This window comes from Panthera pardus, unplaced genomic scaffold, assembly GCF_024362965.1.
Source record: "Panthera pardus isolate Hobbes unplaced genomic scaffold, ASM2436296v1 HiC_scaffold_2, whole genome shotgun sequence".
NCBI classification, from domain to species: domain Eukaryota; kingdom Metazoa; phylum Chordata; class Mammalia; order Carnivora; family Felidae; genus Panthera; species Panthera pardus.
In genome coordinates, this window is record NW_026526765.1 from 114,787,669 (window position 1) to 114,807,915 (window position 20,247).

Below are 20,247 nucleotides of genomic sequence, written 5' to 3' on the forward strand. Positions count from 1 at the left end.
TCAGCAAATGGAACCATCTTCTATCCAGTTGCTTAAACTTAAAAGAAGTCTATGGTACAACACAAGCAACACAAGCAAGTCAATGATACTGAAACAGCATTGTATGGTTTACAGATGGTAGCTACACTATCATCAGCATACCTTAACATACAAACTTGTCAAATCACTGTACACCCAAAACTAATATTGTGTATCAATTATACTTAAATTAAAGAAAATAATAAAATTTAAAAAAACTAGACATCAACCTTGATTACTCTCTTTCACTCCCCACACCCAGTCAAGCCAGTCCTACTAACTAAGCTCACAACTACCTTCAGGCCCCCTCTGCCTTTGCTTTTCCCTTTCCCTCTCTGACTTCATTTTCTACCACTCTTGTTTCATCTTACAGTGCTTTAGCCACACTACATGTAGTAGGATGAAATATGGCCACCCACATTACCTTATTTGGAAAAAGAATGCAGATATAATTACAGATTCTGAAAAAGAAGAGATTACTCGATTATCTGTGTAGACCTTAAATGTCACTACAAATGTCCTTATGAGAGGCAAAAGAAGTTAACCAAGGCCATGGGAAGACAGAGCAATCAGAAATTTCAAAATATTTTACACATAAGGGTTCTCACACAGCTACAAATAATTCATTCTCATTCTGGTAAACACATTTCTTTTGACCTTCTATGTACTCTTAATATTTTCAATTATGAAATATCACACCCTTTAAAGGTTGTTTTCTTTTAAAGGTCTTTTTCAAGCAAATGAATATTTCCACCAACATAGTAAGGTTTTGATCTCAATGACTTGTCAGAGCTGCTATTCAAATGAATTTATAGCTGGACAATTTATGAACCTTGGAGATGCCTCCTCCCTGTCCAATTTGGGGTCCAATACAGACAATTCCATGTTTTCTTCCCCCAGCCCCTTAAATTCCTTAGCAAATATATCTTTCACTTTATATTCAGAATCCCCTGAAATGCCTAAGAATGTATCAATTTATACAAAGTACCAAGATCTCATTTCCTATTTTAGGTTCCATGTCAAATAGAGCTGAGATAGGTTGTCCAAATAAAATGACCAGACAGGTTATATCAGACAGTGTCACATAAAATTTAAATTTCAAACAAATTATTTCTCCTTCTTTGATCTGATACAGAAATTAAAGTCCCAAAATACAGACAATATTATCCTCCATCCCTTCTTCTGATTGATGAGTCCTGGCCAGATCAGCCCCATTCACATCCACAGTTGAAGCCTGGTCCTTTCTTTGACAACTGCTACATGGAGACATCTAAAATTACTGCAGTTACTTCAGTACCTCCAGGGCCGAAAAACTCCAACTCTTGAGTCTCATGTATCACACACAGATCTAAGGTTCTAGATAGCTAGCATGTCACACAAGAAAAAGCAAACACCTCAAAATTTAGAAAAAACAACCAAAGCCAGGAACAAATGTGACTGTTCTAAGAGCTTACAATGTAGGCCCTAATTTTTGTATCTGAGAGCATTTTCCAAATAAAAGTTCTTTCCCCCAAACATTTCACAATCAAAACTTATAGTGAAAACATCTCCCACACACTATGAGAGAAACCTACTATAAATGATAATAGTGTATAGACAGAGAAAAAAAACAAAAGGCTCTCTAGTTTCAGTTTCTCTCTGGTGTCACCGAATCTCTAACAGTTGACTAGAATCTGTTGGCTGTAAATTGATGATTCTTCTTCAAGAGGATTCAGTTTTCTCTATTCTCCAGACCTGTTCCACCAACATCTCTGCCACCTTTGCAATCTCTTTAGCCTTCTCCTCAGCTTTCTCGTATCTTTTCATCACTCTACTCTAGACTTAATTGTTTAGATTTTGATTATGAGTCATCAGAGCTCCTTCCTCCAAGCCTGCCACTTTTATCTGGATGGCCATTTTATTTGGATGACCATTTTGACCAGCTTCCACAAATTGCTCTTATTTAGCATATAATAATATCCCGGCTTTCTAGTAGAAGACACAATATCCTCCTACATCTCAGTGATAATTGTAGGCAGAAATTGCTTAAAATCTTCTTAAGGCTCTAGCAGTTCAGCTTCCTTAGGTCTGCAAGTACAATGATGTTCAAGGGCCACATTTCTTCTCACTACTTCAGAATCATAGTATGAACAGAGAAGCCCCGAACTTTATTTTCTTACCTAATTATTACAAACTTTGCTACTACTACTTAACAAAATTGTATTGTGGGTGGACCAATTATCTCACACTATTTCTACTTTAATCACAAGAGTATCTGACTTCTGAAATGTGCCACCAAAAAGGGAGACAGATGGAGGCAATCACTATGTAGACCTACTCCCATGGTCCTCTAACAAAAAGCATTCATTACACAGCTAGTAAGCAAATCCAATACCCTGTTACATTCACCATACCCACCACTCCAAAACTCATTCCAACAAGCTTACATGAAATATGCAAATGCCTAACAATTAAGATGTCTGGACTACATAATTGCTGCATTATCAAATTCTTCCTAACCTCACATCTTTTACTGGTCTACACCCAAGTAGTACACTTCCCAGTGGCCTATCAGTACAAAATCATATAAGAATGGGTAAAAATTAAATCTCCAAATAAAAATCCTAGAAAGTTTTCATAAAAGGCTGATCACATATTGTTTAAGATGGATTAAGCCAAGACAGCTGCAGGGTGAAGACAAATTCTAAAAAACAAAAAGCCCAGCTGCCTCTTAAAACAGAAATTCAGGGGGCCACCTGAGTGGCTCAGTTAAGCATTTGACTCTTGATTTCGGCTCAGGTCGTAATCTCAGCAGTATGTGTTTGAACCCCTTGTCAGGCTCTGCACTGACAGTATGGAGCCTGCTTGGGATTCTCTCTCCAGACCTCCCCACTCATGCTCTCTCTCTCTCTCTCTCAACATCAATAAACTTAAAAAAAATTGAAATAGAAATTCAGAACTACCAATCAAAATGGTGCCTTTAAATGAAACTAGGCAAAATAAAAGACCTCAGATCTCTCCCACATGTATATATCATATAATCATCTTCACTTTCTGTACTTTTTATTCAACCAAGGCAGACAAAGGCATTGATTGCACCATGTTCCTCCAAGTCAACTAGGCCAGATAGCTAATTGCTCAACAGCATCAGGAATTAAGTTTGCAGACAAATACAAAAAATTTACAAATTGGCCCCACATAAATATTAAGAATCATAAGGTAAAGTTAGTATTAACATTTAATTTAGTATTCGTAATATTAAACAAGGTATGTTACTAAATAGCACAAATATTTCCAAAAAGGTAAGTCTGAAAGATCTGACAGTCAACCACCCTCAATTTCAGACAGCTTATTCAATAAACAAGTACAACATGATTGAGTCTAATGTACTATTTGAAGAATGCTTAATGAAGAAAAAAATCTCAGACTAAGAAGAAACAAAATTAAATGACTAAGTTCAAATGAAAAAGTCTGTATCTGTGAACTAAACTTTGTAATATAATAAATTTACTGAGAACTGGGGTAAAAAGAACCATAAAATATCCTTTAAGTAATTCCATTTTTTAAAAAATACTCCCAAATTAAAAAATATATATATAAGCTGTAGATATTCATGACATTACAGTGAAAAGATAACATCTTAAATTCCCGCCAACAGAAAATTATATTACAGTAGATCCATTCCTTGAAGTACTATGCAACCTTAAGAAATTATTTTTAGGAAGTTAGTAGTAATATGGAATAGTGCTCAAGAGTGAAAAGGCTGGAATCAAAAATATTATTATGTACTATCATTTGTGGGGGGAAGAAAATTTAATAAAAATTTACAAGAATGTGCTAATAAACATGATTGTTAAGTACTTTTTCTCTTTTCCCAATATTGTAAAAAAAAAATTTTTTTATGAGGCACAGGACTATAAAAAAACTAACACACAAAAGATGTCTTTCTCAAGTAAGCTCCAAAAAAAAAAAAAAAAAAACACGATAAATTCAGATTAAGATCTTGAGTATTTTGACACCCTCACCCAAAAATCTTCAGTATTTTGAAATAAACTTTATATACAAATCAAATCCAATTAAGAGAAATAAAGGATTACATATATTTTTATGTGATAGAACTTCCATTAAGATATCTCTTGAAATAATGAAGTGTTTGTAAAAAGTGACCAACATAAATGCAAACTGGAAATTCCAGAAGAAAACAATATAGTGGTGCCTAAGTGGCTCAGTCATTTAAGCAACTGACTGTTGGTTTTGGCTCAGGTCATGATCTCAAGGTTTCATGGGTTTGAGCCCCTCAGCGGGCTCCATGCTGACAGTGCAGAGTCTGCTTGGAATTCTGATTCCCTCTCTCTCTGCCCCTTCCCTGCTCATGATGTTTCTGTCTCTCTCAAAGTGAACACATGAACTTCAAAAAAAAAAAAAAAAAAAAGAAAGAAAAGAAAAGAATACCAACTTTTGAGACATTTTCAAATAAATAACACTTGTGCAAAAACAATCCTTTAAAATATATTAACTTCTAGGGGCACATGGGTAGCTCAGTCAGTTAAACATCCGACTTCGACTCAGGTCATGATCTTAGCTTAGGCCATGATCTCATGGTTCGTGAGTTCGAGCCCCATGTTGGCAGCTCAAAGCCTGGAGCCTGCTTCGGATTCTATTTCCCCCCCTCTCCTTCTGTCCTTCCCCCGCTCACACTATGTTTCTCTCTCTCTCTCTCTCAAAAATGAACATTAAAAAAATATATATTAACTTCTAAAGTAGAGTTGTTGTTTTTTTAAGTCAACTTTCAAATCAGAACTGAAACCCAAAAAGCTATTCCAAGTCCTGTTCTTTTGAATTACAATATAACTCTCCAAATGCCACTAAGGAAAAAGATCTGATGATTTGCACATTTGAAGAGCCAAGTGATGACACCATCTCAATCAGCCTAACATACGCATCCTACTTGTAGGAAACCAATTTATAGAATTCAAAATATCACCCAACACCAAACTGTATTTTTCAGTTTTCAATACAAGTGTCTGTCAAACATGTTCAACCATATTTGTACCAGCCTGCTTCCACCCACAGTAAGTCCTCAATCACTGACATTTAAATTGTCAATAATATCACTACACATATTTTAGTTAATTATCAAATTACCTCATACTATTTTATTCCATTTGAGGCTTAGAGTGCCTCCTCTTCATTGCCCCTAAGGCAGTTAATAACAATCAGATGGAGGTAAGCACAGCACACTCCACCGGACTGTAATCTAGAACTTTCCCACCACAGTGATTTTCAACTTCAATAAAATCTGTAGTGTTTAATAACCACAAACTTTAAATTTTACTACCTTCTCAAATACAGGAACATAGGAAGACATATGAGGTTTGATTATTTCCGCTTCCCAATCTTCATCTCCCATGGTGGCTTCCAGTTCTATTTTTATCTAAATTGTTTTAAAAAAAACGTACATTTGGCCTCTATTAGATCAGAATCATATACTTAACAACATGAACTGTCACAATTTCACATACACCTCCCAAAACTACTGAACTAGCTGCTGATCTTCCCCAAAGATCCCCTTATTTTTTATCTTTAAAAATGAGTTGAACTACTTAACCACTCTTGCAACCACAATGTCCCTACTGGGCCTTTCTCCAAAATCTGTTTACTGAATTTATCCTCTCCTTTCAAGGGTCTCCCAAACAGCTTACTGGATATTAAGGGTAAGGGAAATTTCTCAACTACTACTCAATGTTTCTCTCTTTGCACACCTCCCTTCAAAAGTAAAGATGTTTGGTTTGTAGGTTTTGATAGTTTACTGGGAGAGAGGGAGCCAGGGCCAAGGCCTTCAAGCTTGGCGGGGTAGGGGTCATGAGTTAGGTGGCCCAAATCCTTTCAACAGTGGACAACTAGTTACTCTAAGGGCCATTTGTACACAAATGATACTACAGCCACTCTTGTTCGGAGAAAACGCCACACACAAACTGGGCAAAGATGCTTCTTTACCTCCTCTACAGGCCTCTACGCCCTACAGGCGTCAGCCGGGCTTTAAGACTTACACTGGTAAGTAAAGAAAAAGCCCCAAAGGACGGCTCCAAGGCCCACCTGCCCCATCCGTTCTTTATCTAGCCTAAACTCTGACTACCGGGAAACCCACAGGGGCCAGTGGAGACCCACGCCAGGAAGAAAGTCGCCAGGCCACTCACCTCTCCGCTGCTTGCTCTCCCGGCGTCCTCTCAGGCGGCGACGCCGCTTAAACGGCTGCACGTGCAGGACGCCGCTGACTGCGTCAGGTGCGCAGCTTCAACAACAAATGGCACCAGGCGACGAGTGCCTCCAGCCAATCAGCGCTCAGACCACCGGCGTTGCCCCGCCCCATCTCCAGCCGTGCGTTCCCTATTTGCTCGCATTTGAGGTCGCTAAAGCCAGACCCGCTCTCTTTTTCACACAGTGGCCCGTTAGGCCTGGGGGTATAAGGCTGGCCGTGAGCCACTTGTCTCTAGATTCTTGGGGCGGGGGTGGTCCTCAATGTGGAGATGCCCTAGATTTTCTCTGTGCAAGCCAAAGATGCACAGCCCCTTTTTATAATACCAAAAATAAAAGGGAAGATGAGTAATGCCCTGCCTCCAACCTCTTTGACTTGATCTTCCTGTTTTCTTGCTGTAGTCCCTGGCCGTTGGTCCCTCTGGTTCTTTATTTCTGAGGTGCTTGCTTCACAACTGGGGATTCCTGCTGCCTCAGCATGTGGCTAAGGACTGTGGAGCTGGCACGTTTCCGTTTCCTCCCCATGACAGCTAGGATGAGGCTCTGTCCTGCCTCATCCAGGATGTTGTAAAAAAAAACAAAAAAACAAAAAAAAAAAAACAAAAACAAAAACTTACCCTTTCCTATAGAGTTGAGGGTGCTTCTCTTCAGGAAAGAGATGCCCTCTGATGCAGAAAGAAGGAAATTGTGCTGGAGTAGTTTCATTCATCAAGGCTTGGATTTGTGGCCCACCAATTCGCATCCCTAGGGGTACTAGCCAAACCTAAGAGTGACCAAGGATCATTTCCATGCTTAATGCTCTGACCAATCAGATATTCTTGTTTTGCCTCACAAAAAAGTAAAGGAAATTTCTCAATATTTTCCCTTCAACCAAAAAGTATAACAACCAACTGCTTTAGAAGTATTGTTTCCATTTTTTATTTTCGTGATAGTCTGACACTCGGGCATAGAGGATTAGGCACTTTGCGGGTTGAACTTCTTTCATCTTTAGAACCACCATTATTGTTTCTGTGTCTTCATCAAGAATATGTCATTATTTATCTAGTTAGCACTATTTTCAACGTGAATTGTTTTTAAAAGATTATTGTTAACAAAGATCAGGGGCACCTGGGTGGCTCAGTCAGTTAAGCATCCGGCTTCAGCACAGGTCTTGATCTCATGGTTTCTGGGTTTGAGACTCATATCAGGCTCTGTGCTGACAGCTCAGAGCCTGGAGCCTGCTTCAAAACTCAAAGCACAAAGATCAAGCCAGAATATATTTTATCTGTCATTTTTAATAATCTCTATTTTTTAATGTTTATTTATTTATTTTGAGAGGGGGAGGGCAGAGAGAAGGAGAGAGAAAATCCCAAGCAAGCTCCACACTCAGCATGGAGCCTGACTCAGTGCTTGATCTCACAACCACGAGATCATGACCTGAGCAGAAACCAAGAGTCAGACACTTAAACAACTGAGCCACTCAGGCACCCCAACAATTTCTAATTTTAAACTAGATTTTCACACCATGCCCTTTAAGAGGCAAGTACCTTAAATTGCTGCACATGTATGGGAGAGCCACCAATACTCCTGGCATTCTGAATCTGTAAACAGGGGTCCTTGAGGTATTTTAACTCACTTTGAATTGAATATTATTCTTTCAAAACTTTTTGTGTCATGGGAAAATATTAAGTGAAAAGAGTAAGGTATTAAATTGTGTAGATGAATGATAACCAAGTAGATTCTGTTTTACATATAGAAAACTTGGACATATTTTCTAAAATAATTTTTTTCAGAACAGAGTTAAAGAAAATAACTTTTTAAAATTTGTATGTTGTTGACACACACTGTTACATTAGTTTCAGATGTACAGCATAGTGATTCAACAAGTTTATACATTACGCTATGTTCACCACATAGCTATTCTCTGTCACCATAGGTCCCTATTACTATATCATTGACTATATTCCTTATCCTGTGCCTTTAATTCCTGTGACTTATTCATTCCATAACTGGAAACCTGTTATAGCCCATTCCCTTTTACCCCTTTGGCTCATCTCCCTAACCCCTTCCTTTATGGCAACCATCAATTTGTTCTCTGTATTTATAGATCTGATATTGCTTTTTTTTTCTTTTTAGAGTCTACATAGGACTGAAATCAAATGTAGATGACATGTAGATGATACATAAAGACCAATACAATATTTGTCTTTCTCAATCTGACTTATTTCACTTACCATAATACTATCTAGGTCTATCCATGTTGGCTCAGATGCCACAATCTCATCCTTTTTCGTAGTTAGGTAATATTCCATTGTGCATCTATACCATATCTTTCTTATCCATTTGTCTATCATTGGACACTTAGGTTGTTTCCATATCTTGGATACTTTAATAATGCTGCAATAAACAGAGAGGTGCATACATCTTTATGAATTAGTGTTTTCATTTTCTCTGGGTTAAAGAAAACACTTAGTCAACAATCTCTGCCATTCAGTCCTAGAACAGATTGTTATTGCTTTCAGGTATTGCAATGAAACTCTTCTATATGAAACATTCTATATAATTTTTGAGAGCTAGCTTTGGTTAAGAAAAAGTAAATTATAATGAAAACTAAAGTTTAATATTAAGGAAAGAAAAAATAAGCAATGGATGAAAATAATATAATTCAAAAACTGAACAGAAACAGTGAAAAAAAGACAAACACAATTAAGTAAATACTTGCTCTGTGATGTGTGTGCCAAGAAAGTAAAGCCAGTATGGGTATCTCCCATGTTTTGAAAGCTCACATTCTGCTACTTTGCTTTTATAAAAGACTTACATTAGGGCCTTTTTTCACTAACAGAAAAATCCAAGGAGGATTTCTGCTTTTACAAAAAAGCAAAAGCAAAAATAGCATTCAGTGTTTTTCTGCAGTGATGCCTTATAGAAGTAGCATGACCTGGAGCAGCGAGTGACACTAAGCTCCTTCCCCAAGAACTAAGCATGTCAGCATCAAGCCACTATAGCTTTGAAGTGTGTCTATGAGCATCTCAATTTGTTTTGGTATCTGTTAGCAAGATGTGTCCTCAAGTATCAGAAAAGTCTAAGACAGGTCATATATTTTGTCTGAGAAGTCTCAAAAACTTTTTCATATAAATTAATGGTAATTGTTTCTTCATTTGACACCATTGTGACTTATGAAAGGTTTCATAAGAACACTGCACTTTCAAATACTGGAGGAGACCTGTATGTTTTATATTCAGGTTCTCTCTGACAAATCTTAAATTAGTGATGGTAATAAATTGCAACATAGGGAAAATGCAGGAATTCATTTAGTGATTAAATAGGCTTTAACTGAATACCTAGTGTGTGCCAGGTATTATGCTAAGTGCTACAAGTAAAATTAGCCAATTTCTCAAGGAGAAGTCTAGGGAAGAGAATGGCATGGCTAATGGAATATAAAACCTTAAGATTTGTGGGAGTGCCTGGGTAGCTCAGTTGATCAGGCATCCAACTTTTAATCTCACCTCAGGTCTTGATCTCAGAATCGTGAGTTCAAGCCCTGCTTTGGACTTAAAAAAATCTAAAATCTTAAGATTTCTGTCATAGAAGATTCACTGTAAAGTTTATATAGAGTTTATCCAAATTCTGTACATCCCATATAATAAGGTAGGATGAGTTTCCTCAAAAATGTTTCATAGTTTAGAATCAAAGTTTGCAGTTAAGATCCTTTACACTTTAGAAAGAGGCATTACATTTTCCAAAGTAATGTAGATAAAGAGAATTGATATCTTAGTCTTCTTATGTTTTCAATATTATCTCCACGTTACTCAAATAATGATTTTTCAATTGATGTAAACTGTGCCTAATATCATGTCAAGACTGTTAAATTTTTCTTTTAATCTTCCAGTAGGCTAAAAATTGATCACCTCAAATGGGGGAGAATAGATGTTCATTCATAGGTACTGAGAATACTTGAGAATCTCTTACTATGCACATAAACATAAAAAAGATTTTTTTTTAATGAATGGTATGGTTGGAGCTCTGTAAATAGATGGGGGGGAGGTTTACAGTGTCTCCAAGATACTATGGTGCTAGTAACACATCTAAGGAAAAAAGTCACCAAAGAGGGGTTTTCAGCATACCCCAGCAGAGTTCAAAGACATGAAAATCTCTATTTTCCCAATAATGATTAAGGGACTATTTACCAATGTGTGGTACACATACCACTGATTGTAGGCAATTCATGGACAATTTTCATTTTAAAGTAATATTTATTTTAATATTTTAGATAACTAAGAATCATAACAAACGCAGGATTTCAGAACTATAATTGCTTAGAATGACACTAAATAGTTAAGTTCAAAAAAGTTTATTCAATTAAAGAAAAAGTAAATATAAATGGTATGCAGGAACAGCAAAAATCATGAAGGTGGTATTCAAAGGACTGAAGTTTGGGAAACATTGGTGCAAATGGGAAAGACTTTGGATATGGGGACTGGTAACTAGACAGATTTTCTCTATTGTGAGGTAAATATATTTCATCATAACCTGTTCTGATTCTATGCTCACTTAGCAACTTCCTAAATAATAGTTCAACTTCCCCAAGTATTTCAATACTAAGAAAGGAGGTGCAGTGGATAAGACATATAAGCCTTAATTGCTCCCCATTACGAATGAATACATTTTGAGATTCTGGTTTAGAAACCAGTCTTATTTAAATAGCATTCCTGAAAGTTCCTGACTGCAATCAACCAGACCTCCTAGATGACATATCAGTAGTCCCTAAGTAGTTTTACAAGTGTATTTAAGGAGAGCTAAAAGTGAGTGAATAATACAAGTCAAATACTGTGTACCTTGTGCAATCCTTCCTAAGACTAAGGGGTCTTCTTGGCCCTTCACTGCAAAACAGTGTTTCACCAGTGAATAATGGAAGTTGGTAAACAGTCACGAGGAAAGCATAGTACTACCAAAGTCTAGCCCTTCCCATTCCCACTAGATGTTAGCTGTACTTAACAAAGAAAGTTGGCTTTTCTGTATCCCAAATGGCAAAGGAAACACAATTTGTGAATGTCATCACTGTAAATCTTCCTCGATATAAAAGAGAGAAGTATTTCACCTCAAGATAAGTAGTGACAACTTGAGATGAGCACTGAGTGTTGTATAGAAGCTAATTTGACAATAAATTATATTTTAAAAAAAGAGAGAGAAGTAATGACCAGGTCCAATCAATGAAACTCGATCAGGGATAAATCTCTTTCTACCTACCCCTACTAAGACTAAAGACTTTGAGCTTTCAAGCAGGGAGGAAGAAATTAATAGCAGTTGACTATGAAGTCACTATTGATAATTTCTACTTGTCCATTTAATAACTATGTGAACTTGGGCAAGTTATTTAATCACTCTGTCTGTAAAATGGGGCTAACCAGCTATAGTTGAGACGATTAGGCCCTACACAAAGGCCCCAAGCCAAGAGGCAAGAAGGAGCTGACCTCAGCCTACATACTACTTACCACTCCATGCACTGCAGAGCTGCATACATCCACATAAGGCACAATTTTCTAATTCCTTCTATTTACATATTTGTAATGGTTTCTGTTGTCCTACTTGGTCACTGACTTACAAAAAGATTTTACTGAAAATATTTTTCCCTGAAATCTATGTTTTAGAATTGTGAATCTTTTATATGGTGCCTAATGAAAAGACTATTAATTCAGGACCTACAGTAATTGTCTGTACTTGATTTTTCTACTTCCCCACCTTTTATTCCTGAACCCATTGGATTCTGGCTTTTACCCCATTGCTTTACCAATATTGCCAAGGTCAATAGCAACACTGACCTCCTTGTTTCTAAAACTGACTGACAGTTTTCAATTCTTAAGTTAACAGGTCTTTTATTAGTCTTTGACACTGTTGACTACTTCTCTACAAAAATATTTTCAATATAACTGGATAACCATATAGAAAGATATAAAATTCGATCTGTTCTTCATACGATATAACAGGATAAGAAATTCATATGTGAAAACAATAAAACCAGAGTTGGCTAACCTGGCTGAGAAGTAGGGGAAATCCATACTTCCCACATCTCTCAAACAAAGAAATGCGGAAGCCAAAGGACTTTGAACACCAGAGCCTGGGAGGAAAACAAACTGTATCTACTAGGAAGAAAATGGGAAAGCTGGGAAAAAGATAGGTGTAGGTAACTGCAAACTGGGGGAGATAAAAAAAAAAAAGGTCACATGGGCATGGAGGGGAGTGACCCCCTTCTGTGGAGAGACAAAGGGAAGAGAAAGGGCAGCTAGGGAAGTGTAGGACCATAGCTGAACAGGAGAAAGACTTCAGACTGAGACTGAGAGGGATCCAATCTCTAACTGCAGGGCTTTCTTTGGACTGGAGCTGGCTCCCTTTTCACGCACATGGGGAGGAGGGGAGCCAGCCCTGGGTGGGGTGGTAGGTCAGGGGCTCAGTCCGTAGTTGGAGAAAGTGGTTCCTTCCCTGGAGGCTGCACATTAGTACAGAACCTGCCTGCGTCTGCCACCCCAGGGCGCAGTGGCTGGGCCGAGGGCGCAGTTTGTAGGAAGAAAAGGCAGCCGGTCTCCCTGGAGTGCTATGGGAAAAGTCAAAGCCTGCCTGTGTCCGCCACCCGGGACTCACTGCAAGGGTGGTGGCTCTCAGTATGCAGTAGGAGACCTGCAGCAAACAGACTGGTGTCCTCCCTGAAGTGCGGCAGCACAGACAAGACCAGTCCGGACCACATATCACCACACTGAGAGGCACTTCCCCAGTGCCAGAGCACAGGGAGCAGGACTTTGAATCCTAGCCAAGCTCAGGTCAGGGAAGTTGGTAGAGAGAGAAAGACCGCCCTATCTGCTTCCGCGGCATAGTGAGTACACTCAAACTGAGTCCACCGGTCCAGGTCCCTGGAGAAGCGACTAGGGGATCACCATTCCCCCCGACCACCACCATCACCAAGGCTGGGCCTCAGGGATCACACCCTGAGGCCCATAGAGGAGGTGTGTCCGGATTACACCAAACCACGCCCCTTTGCACTGGGTAACTGCGTATCCACTGGAGCAGCACAGACCCTGCAGACAGCTACTCCCGACATGCTATGCAGCATTGCCTAGATTAACTCTAGGTCAATTCTGGATGTATAGATATATTCTCCCTGCCCCCCATTTCTCCTCCTTATCTCTTCCCTCCCCTAGGCTGGTTATACCTCCTTCTTTATAATCCTTTCTCTCTCTCTGGAAAAATCAACCCATATAGTTTCTCTGTCTGGGTAACTTTATCTTCATTCCATTTTCCCCACCTCTGTCTTTATTTTTCTTTCTCTCTCTCTGGATTAAGCCTTTTAGTCTCTCTGCCTAATCAATGTTTATTTTTTCTCTCTTTGTATGTGCTCTTCCATCAGCACCACCTCCACCCTCTTCTTTACTTGTGGTCGGTGTTTATGGGTTTTTTGTTTTTAGTCTTTACTTTTCTGTTTTTGTTTATTTGTTTGTGTTATTTGTTTGTGTGTTTGTGTGTTTTTGTCTCCTGTTTGTCTATAGGTTTTCCTTTACAGGGCTACTCCAAGGAACAAATCAAAGCACACCTGGTGGAGGGTCCAAAATATTACTACGAGTAGGGTAATAAACTAACCAAAGTCACAACAACAGAGAGCAAGCAACCATCTCCAAAAAAACACCTCCTGAAGGGCCAGGCCCTGGACAATGTATGAATTTCCTCTAATATAGCAGTGCTTGCAGGTGCAGAGCACACAACAAGCTTTTAAAATGCACAAGGGACAAAAAATTAGCCAAAATGATGAAACGGAAGAATTCTCCTCAAAAGAAATTCCGGGAAGTAGCGAAAGCTAATGAATTGATCAAAGCCTATTTAAGCAATATAATGGAACAATAATTTAGAATAACAGTCATAAAATTAATCACTGGGCTTGAAAAAAGCAAAGAGGACAGCAGAGAATCTATTGCTACAGAGATCAAGGGACTAAAAAATAGTGATGAATTAAAAAATGCTATAAATGAGGTGCAAAATAAAATGAAGGCAGCCACAGCATGGATTGAAGAGGCAGAGGAGACAATAGGTGAATTAGTAGATAAAATTATGGAAAAAGAGGAAGCTGAGAAAAAGAGAAATAAAAAAATCCAGGAGTACAAGGGGAGAATTAGAGAACTAAGTGATGCAATCAAACAGAACAATATCCGTACCATAGGAATTCCAGAAGAAGAGACAGAGAAAGGGGCTGAAGATGTACTTGAACAAATCATAGCTGAGAACTTCCCTGATCTGGGGAAGGAAACAGGCATTGACATCCAAGAGGCACAGAGAACTCCCTTTAGACATAACTTGAATCGATCTTCTGCACAACATATCACAGTGAACCTGGCAAAATACAAGAATAAAGAAAGAATTCTGAAAACAGCTAGGGATAAATGGGCCTTGACATACAAAGGTAGACTCATAAGGGTAGTAGCAGACCTATCTACTGAAACTTGGCAAGCCAGGAAGGAATGGCAGGATTCTTCAATGTGATGAACAGAAAAAATATGCAGCTGAGAATCCTTTACCTAGCAAGTCTGTCATTCAGAATAGAAGGAGAGATAAAGGTTTTCCCAAACAAAGACTAAAGGAATTCATCACCACTAAACCAGCCCTACAAGAGATCCTAAGGGGGATTCTGTGAGTGAAATGTTGCAAGGACCACAAAGTACCAGAGACACCACTACAAGAATGAAACCTACAGACATCACCATGATTCTAAACCCATATCTTTCAATAATAACACTGAATGTAAATGGACTAAATGCTCCAACCAAAAGACATAGGGTATCAGAATTGATAAAAACAAAAACAAGACCCATCTATTTGCTGTCTACAAGAGACTCATTTTAGACCTGAGGACAACTTCAGATTGAAAGTGAGGGGATGGAGAACTATCTATCATGCTACTGGAAGTCAGAAGAAAGCTGGAGTAACCATACTTAGACAAACTAGACTTTTTTTTTTTAATTTTTTTTAACGTTTTTTTATTTATTTTTGAGACAGAGACAGAGCATGACCAGGGGAGGGGCAGAGAGAGAGGGAGACACAGAATCGGAAGCAGGCTCCAGGCTCTGAGCCATCAGCCCAGAGCCCGACGCGGGGCTCGAACTCACGGACAGCGAGATCGTGACCTGAGCCGAAGTCGGACGCCCAACCGACTGAGCCACCCAGGCGCCCCCAAACTAGACTTTAAATTAAAGGCTGTAACAAGAGATGAAGAAGGGCATTATATAATAATTACAGGGTCAATCCATCAGGATGAGCTAACAATTATAAATGTTTATGCACCAAATTCAAAGCCCCAAAATATACGAAACGCTTAGTCACAAACATAAGCAATCTTATTGATAAGAATGTGGTAATTGCAAGAGACTTTAATATTCCACTTACAACAATGGATAGATCATTCAGACACAGGATCAATAAAGAAACAAGGGGCCTGAATGATATATTGCACCAGATGGACTTAACAGATATATTTAGAACTCTGCATCCCAAAGTGACAGAATATATTTTCTTCTCAAGTGCATATGGAACATTCTCCAAGATAGATCACATACTGGGTCACAAAACAGCCCTTAACAAGTATAAAAGAATTGAGATCATACCATGCACACTTTCAGACCACAATGCTATGAAACTTTAAATCAGCCAGGAAAAAGTCTGGAAAACCTCCAAAAGCATGGAGGTTACAGAACACCCTACTAAAGAATGAATGGGTCAACCAGGCAATTAGAGAAGAAATTAAAAAATCTATGGAAACAAATTAAAATGAAAATACAACAATCCAAACGTTTTGGGGTGCAGCAAAGGCAGTCCTGAGAGGAAAATACATTGCACCCCAGGCCTATCTCAAGAAACAAGAAAAATCCGAAATACAGAATCTAAAAGCACACCTGAAGGAAATAGAAGCAGCATAGCAAAGATACTCCAAACCCAGCAGAAGAAGAGAAATAATAAAGATCAGAGCAGAAATAAACAATATAGAATCTAAAAAAACTGTAGAGCAGATCAACGAAACCAAGAGTTGGTTTTTTGAAAAAATAAACAAAATTGATAAACCTCTAGCAAGGCTCCTCAAAAAGAAAAGGGAGATGACCCAAATAGATAAAATCATGAATGAAAATGGAATTACTACAACCAATCCTTCAGAAATACAAGCAATTATCAGGGGATACTATGAAAAATTATATGCCAACAACCTGGACAACCTGGAAGAAATGGATAAATTCCTAAGCACCCACACACTTCCAAAACTCAAACAGGAAGAAATTGAAAACTTGAACAGACCCATAACCAGTGAAGAAATTGAATCGATTATCAAAAATCTCCCAACAAATAAGATTCCAGGACCAGATGGCTTCCCTGGGGAATTCTACCAGACGTTTAAAGCAGAGATAATACCTATCCTTCTCAAGCTGTTCCAAAAAATAGAAAGGGAAGGAAAACTTCCAGACTCATTCTATGAAACCAGAATTAGTTTGATTCCCAAACCAGACAGAGACCCAGCAAAAAAAAGAGAACTATAGGCCAATATCCCTAATGAATATGGATGCAAAAATACTCAACAAGACACTAGCAAATCGAATTCAACAGCATATAAAAAGAATTATTCACCATGATCAAGTGGGATTCATTCCTAGGTTGCAGGGCTGGTTCAATATTCACAAATCAATGTGATACATCACATTAATAAAAGAAAAGATAAGAACCATAGGATCCTGTCAATCAATGCAGAAATAGTATTTGACAAAATTCAGCATCCTTTCTTAATAAAAACCCTCAAGAAAGTTGGGATAGAAGGAACATACTTAAACATCACAAAAGCCATTTATGAAAATCCCACAGCTAATATCATCCTCAATGGGGGAAAACTGAGAGCTTCCCCCCCTCCCCCCCAGATCAGGAACACAAAAGGGATGCCCACTCTCACCGCTGCTGTTTAACATAGTGTTGGAAGTGTTAGCATCAGCAATCAGACAACAAAAGGAAATCAAGGGCATCAAAATTGGCAAAGATGAAGTCAAGCTTTCACTTTCTGCAGATGACATGATACTATACATGGAAAACCCAATAGACTCCACCAAAAGTCTGCTAAAATTGATACATGAATTCAGCAAAGTCACAGGATACAAAAATAATGTACAGAAATCAGCTGCATTCTTATACACTGAGGCAACAGAAAGACAAATAAAGAAACTGATCCCATTCACAATTGCATCAAGAATCATAAAATACCTAGGAATAAACCTAACGAAAGATGTAAAAGATCTGTATGCTGAAAACTATAGAAAGCTTATGAAGGAGATTGAAGAAGATACAAAGAAATGGAAAAACATTCCGTGCTCATGGATTGGAAGAATAAATATTGTTAAAATGTCAATACTACCCAAAGCAATCTACACATTCAATGTAATCCCAATCAAAATAGCACCAGCATCCATCTCAAAGATAGAACAAGCAATCCTCAAATTCATATGGAACCACAAAAGGCCCCGAATAGCCAAAGTCATTTTGAAGAAGAAGACCCAAGCAGGAGGCATCACAATCCCAGACTTTAGCCTCTACTACAAAGCTGTCATCATCAAGACAGCATGGTATTGGCACAAAAACAGACACATAGACCAATGGAATAGAATACAGACCCCATAACTGGACCCGCAAATGTATGGCCAACTAACCTTTGACAAAGCAGGAAAAAAGACAGTCTCTTTAACAAATGGTGCTGGGAGAACTGGACAGCAACATGCAGAAGAATGAACCTGGACCACTTTCTTATACCATTCACAAAAATAAACTCAAAATGGATAAAGGACCTGAATGTGAGACAGGAAACCACCAAAACCCTAGAGGAGAAAGCAGGAAAAGACCTCTCTGACCTCAGCCGTAGCAATTTCTTACTTGACACATCCCCAAAGGCAAGGGAATTAAAAGCAAAAATGAACTATTGGGACCTCATGAAGATAAAGAGCTCCTGCACAGCAAAGGAAACAATCAACAAAACTAAAAGGCAACCAACGGAATGGGAAAAGATATTTGCAAATGACATATCAGACAAAGGGCTAATATCCAAAGTCTATAAAGAGCTCATCAAACTCCACACCCAAAAAACAAATAATCCAGTGAAGAAATGGGCAGAAAACATGAATAGACACTTCTCTCAAGAAGACATCCAGATGGCCAACATGCACATGAAAAGATGCTCAACGTCGCTCCTCATCAGGGAAATACAAATCAAAACCACACTCAGATATCACCTCACGCCAGTCAGAGTGGCCAAAATGAACAAATCAGGAGACTTTAGATGCTGGAGAGGATGTGGAGAAACGGGAACCCTCTTGCACTGTTGGTGGGAATGCAAACTGGCGGAACCTCTCTGGAAAACAGTGTGAAGGTTCCTCAAAAAATTAAAAATAGACCTACCCTATGACCCAGCAATAGCACTGCTAGGAATTTACCCAAGGGATACAGGAGTGCTGATGCATAGGGACACTTTTATCCCAATGTTTATAGCAGCACTCTCAACAATAGCCAAATTACAGAAAGAGCCTAAATGTGCATCAACTGACGAATGGATAAAGAAATTGTGGTTTATATATACAATGGAGTACTACGTGGCAATGAGAAGGAATGAAATATGCCCTTTTGTAGCAACATGGATGGAACTGGAGAGTGTGATGCTAAGTGAAATAAGTCAGGAAGAGAAAGGCAGATACCGTATGTTTTCACTCATATGTGGATCCTGAGAAAACTCAACAGAAGACCAGGGGGGAAGGGAAGGGGAATAAAAAAAGTTACAGAGAGGGAAGGAGGCAAACCATAAGAGACTCTTAAAAACTGAGAACAAACTGAGGGTTGATGGGGGGTGGGGGAGAGGGGAAAGTGGCTGATGGGCATTGAGGAGGTCACCTGCTGGGATGAGTACTGACAGTTGTATGGAAACCAATTTGACAATAAATTACATATAAAAAAATTAAAAAACAAACAATAAAACCATGCAAATACTAGAAGAAAACACTAGTGAATTCCTCTATACTTGGAAAAACATTCTACCTATCCAGAAGCAAACAAAATCCAGAAGCAATAATTTTATATAGTGTGACTACATAAAGATGAAAAAATAATAAAACTTAAAAAAATTTTTTTTTTCTTTTGTGGCACCTGGGTGGCTCAGTTGGTTGAGCACCTGACTCTTGGTTTAGGATCAGGTCATGATCTCACAGCTCGTGAGTTCAAACCTCGCATAAGGTTCTGTGCTGACAGTGCAGAGCCTCCTTGGGAGTGTCTCTCTCTCTCTCTCTCTCTCTCTCTCTTCCTCTCTCTGTCCCCCCATGCACATGCTCTCTCAAAATTAAATATACATTTAAAAAATCCTTAAAATTCTTTTCTTTTATTTTTTTAATGTTTATTTATTTATTTTGAGAGAGAGAGAGAGAAAGTGCAGGAGGTGGTAGAGAGAGAGAGGAGAGAGAGGATCCTAAGCAGGATACACACTGTCAGTGCAGAGCCCAATGCAAGGTCAGATCCCAAGAACATGAGAAAAGACCCAAGCCCAAATCAAGCGCTGGATGCTCAACCAAGTGAGCCACCCAGGCACCCCCAAAAATAAAACTTCTCATGACAAAAAATAAATAGCAAAAGCAAAAGACAAATGACAAACTGGGAAAAATTATTTTTAACATAATCCAAAAAAGGATTAATATCTATAATACAGAGAAATACTCAATTTCTTTCAAGAATGATGCAAATTAAAACTACACTAAAATACAATTTTTCACAAATTAAAATGGCAAATATTTGATAATGTATTCTACTAGAGAGGCGGCAAGGTAACAGTCACATTCATATTTCTGTTGGTGATGCACTACCCTCTAGTCCTGAGGGAAGGGGATTTGACAATATCTAGCAAAATTACGTGTGCACTTGCCCTTCGATTCCCTAATCCTATTTCTGGAATTTATCTCAAATATACACTGTCAGTAAATA

At 38.5% G+C, this 20,247-nt stretch overlaps 1 protein-coding gene across 3 annotated transcripts in view; it reads right to left on the reverse strand.

The window, feature by feature from the left end:
• Positions 1-6,303, reverse strand: part of DDX4 (DEAD-box helicase 4) — an 82,114-nt gene extending 75,811 nt beyond the window's left edge. For all 3 annotated transcript variants that reach the window (XM_019414268.2, XM_019414267.2, XM_019414266.2), the window contains exons 1-2: positions 6,195-6,303; positions 5,336-5,431 (exon numbers count right to left, since the gene is read on the reverse strand). In XM_019414268.2, coding sequence (XP_019269813.2) covers positions 5,336-5,407 — 72 coding nt within the window. In that variant the 5' untranslated portion in view covers positions 5,408-5,431; positions 6,195-6,303. The remainder of the gene's footprint in view (positions 1-5,335; positions 5,432-6,194) is intronic.
• Between the last annotated feature and the right edge of the window lie 13,944 nt (positions 6,304-20,247).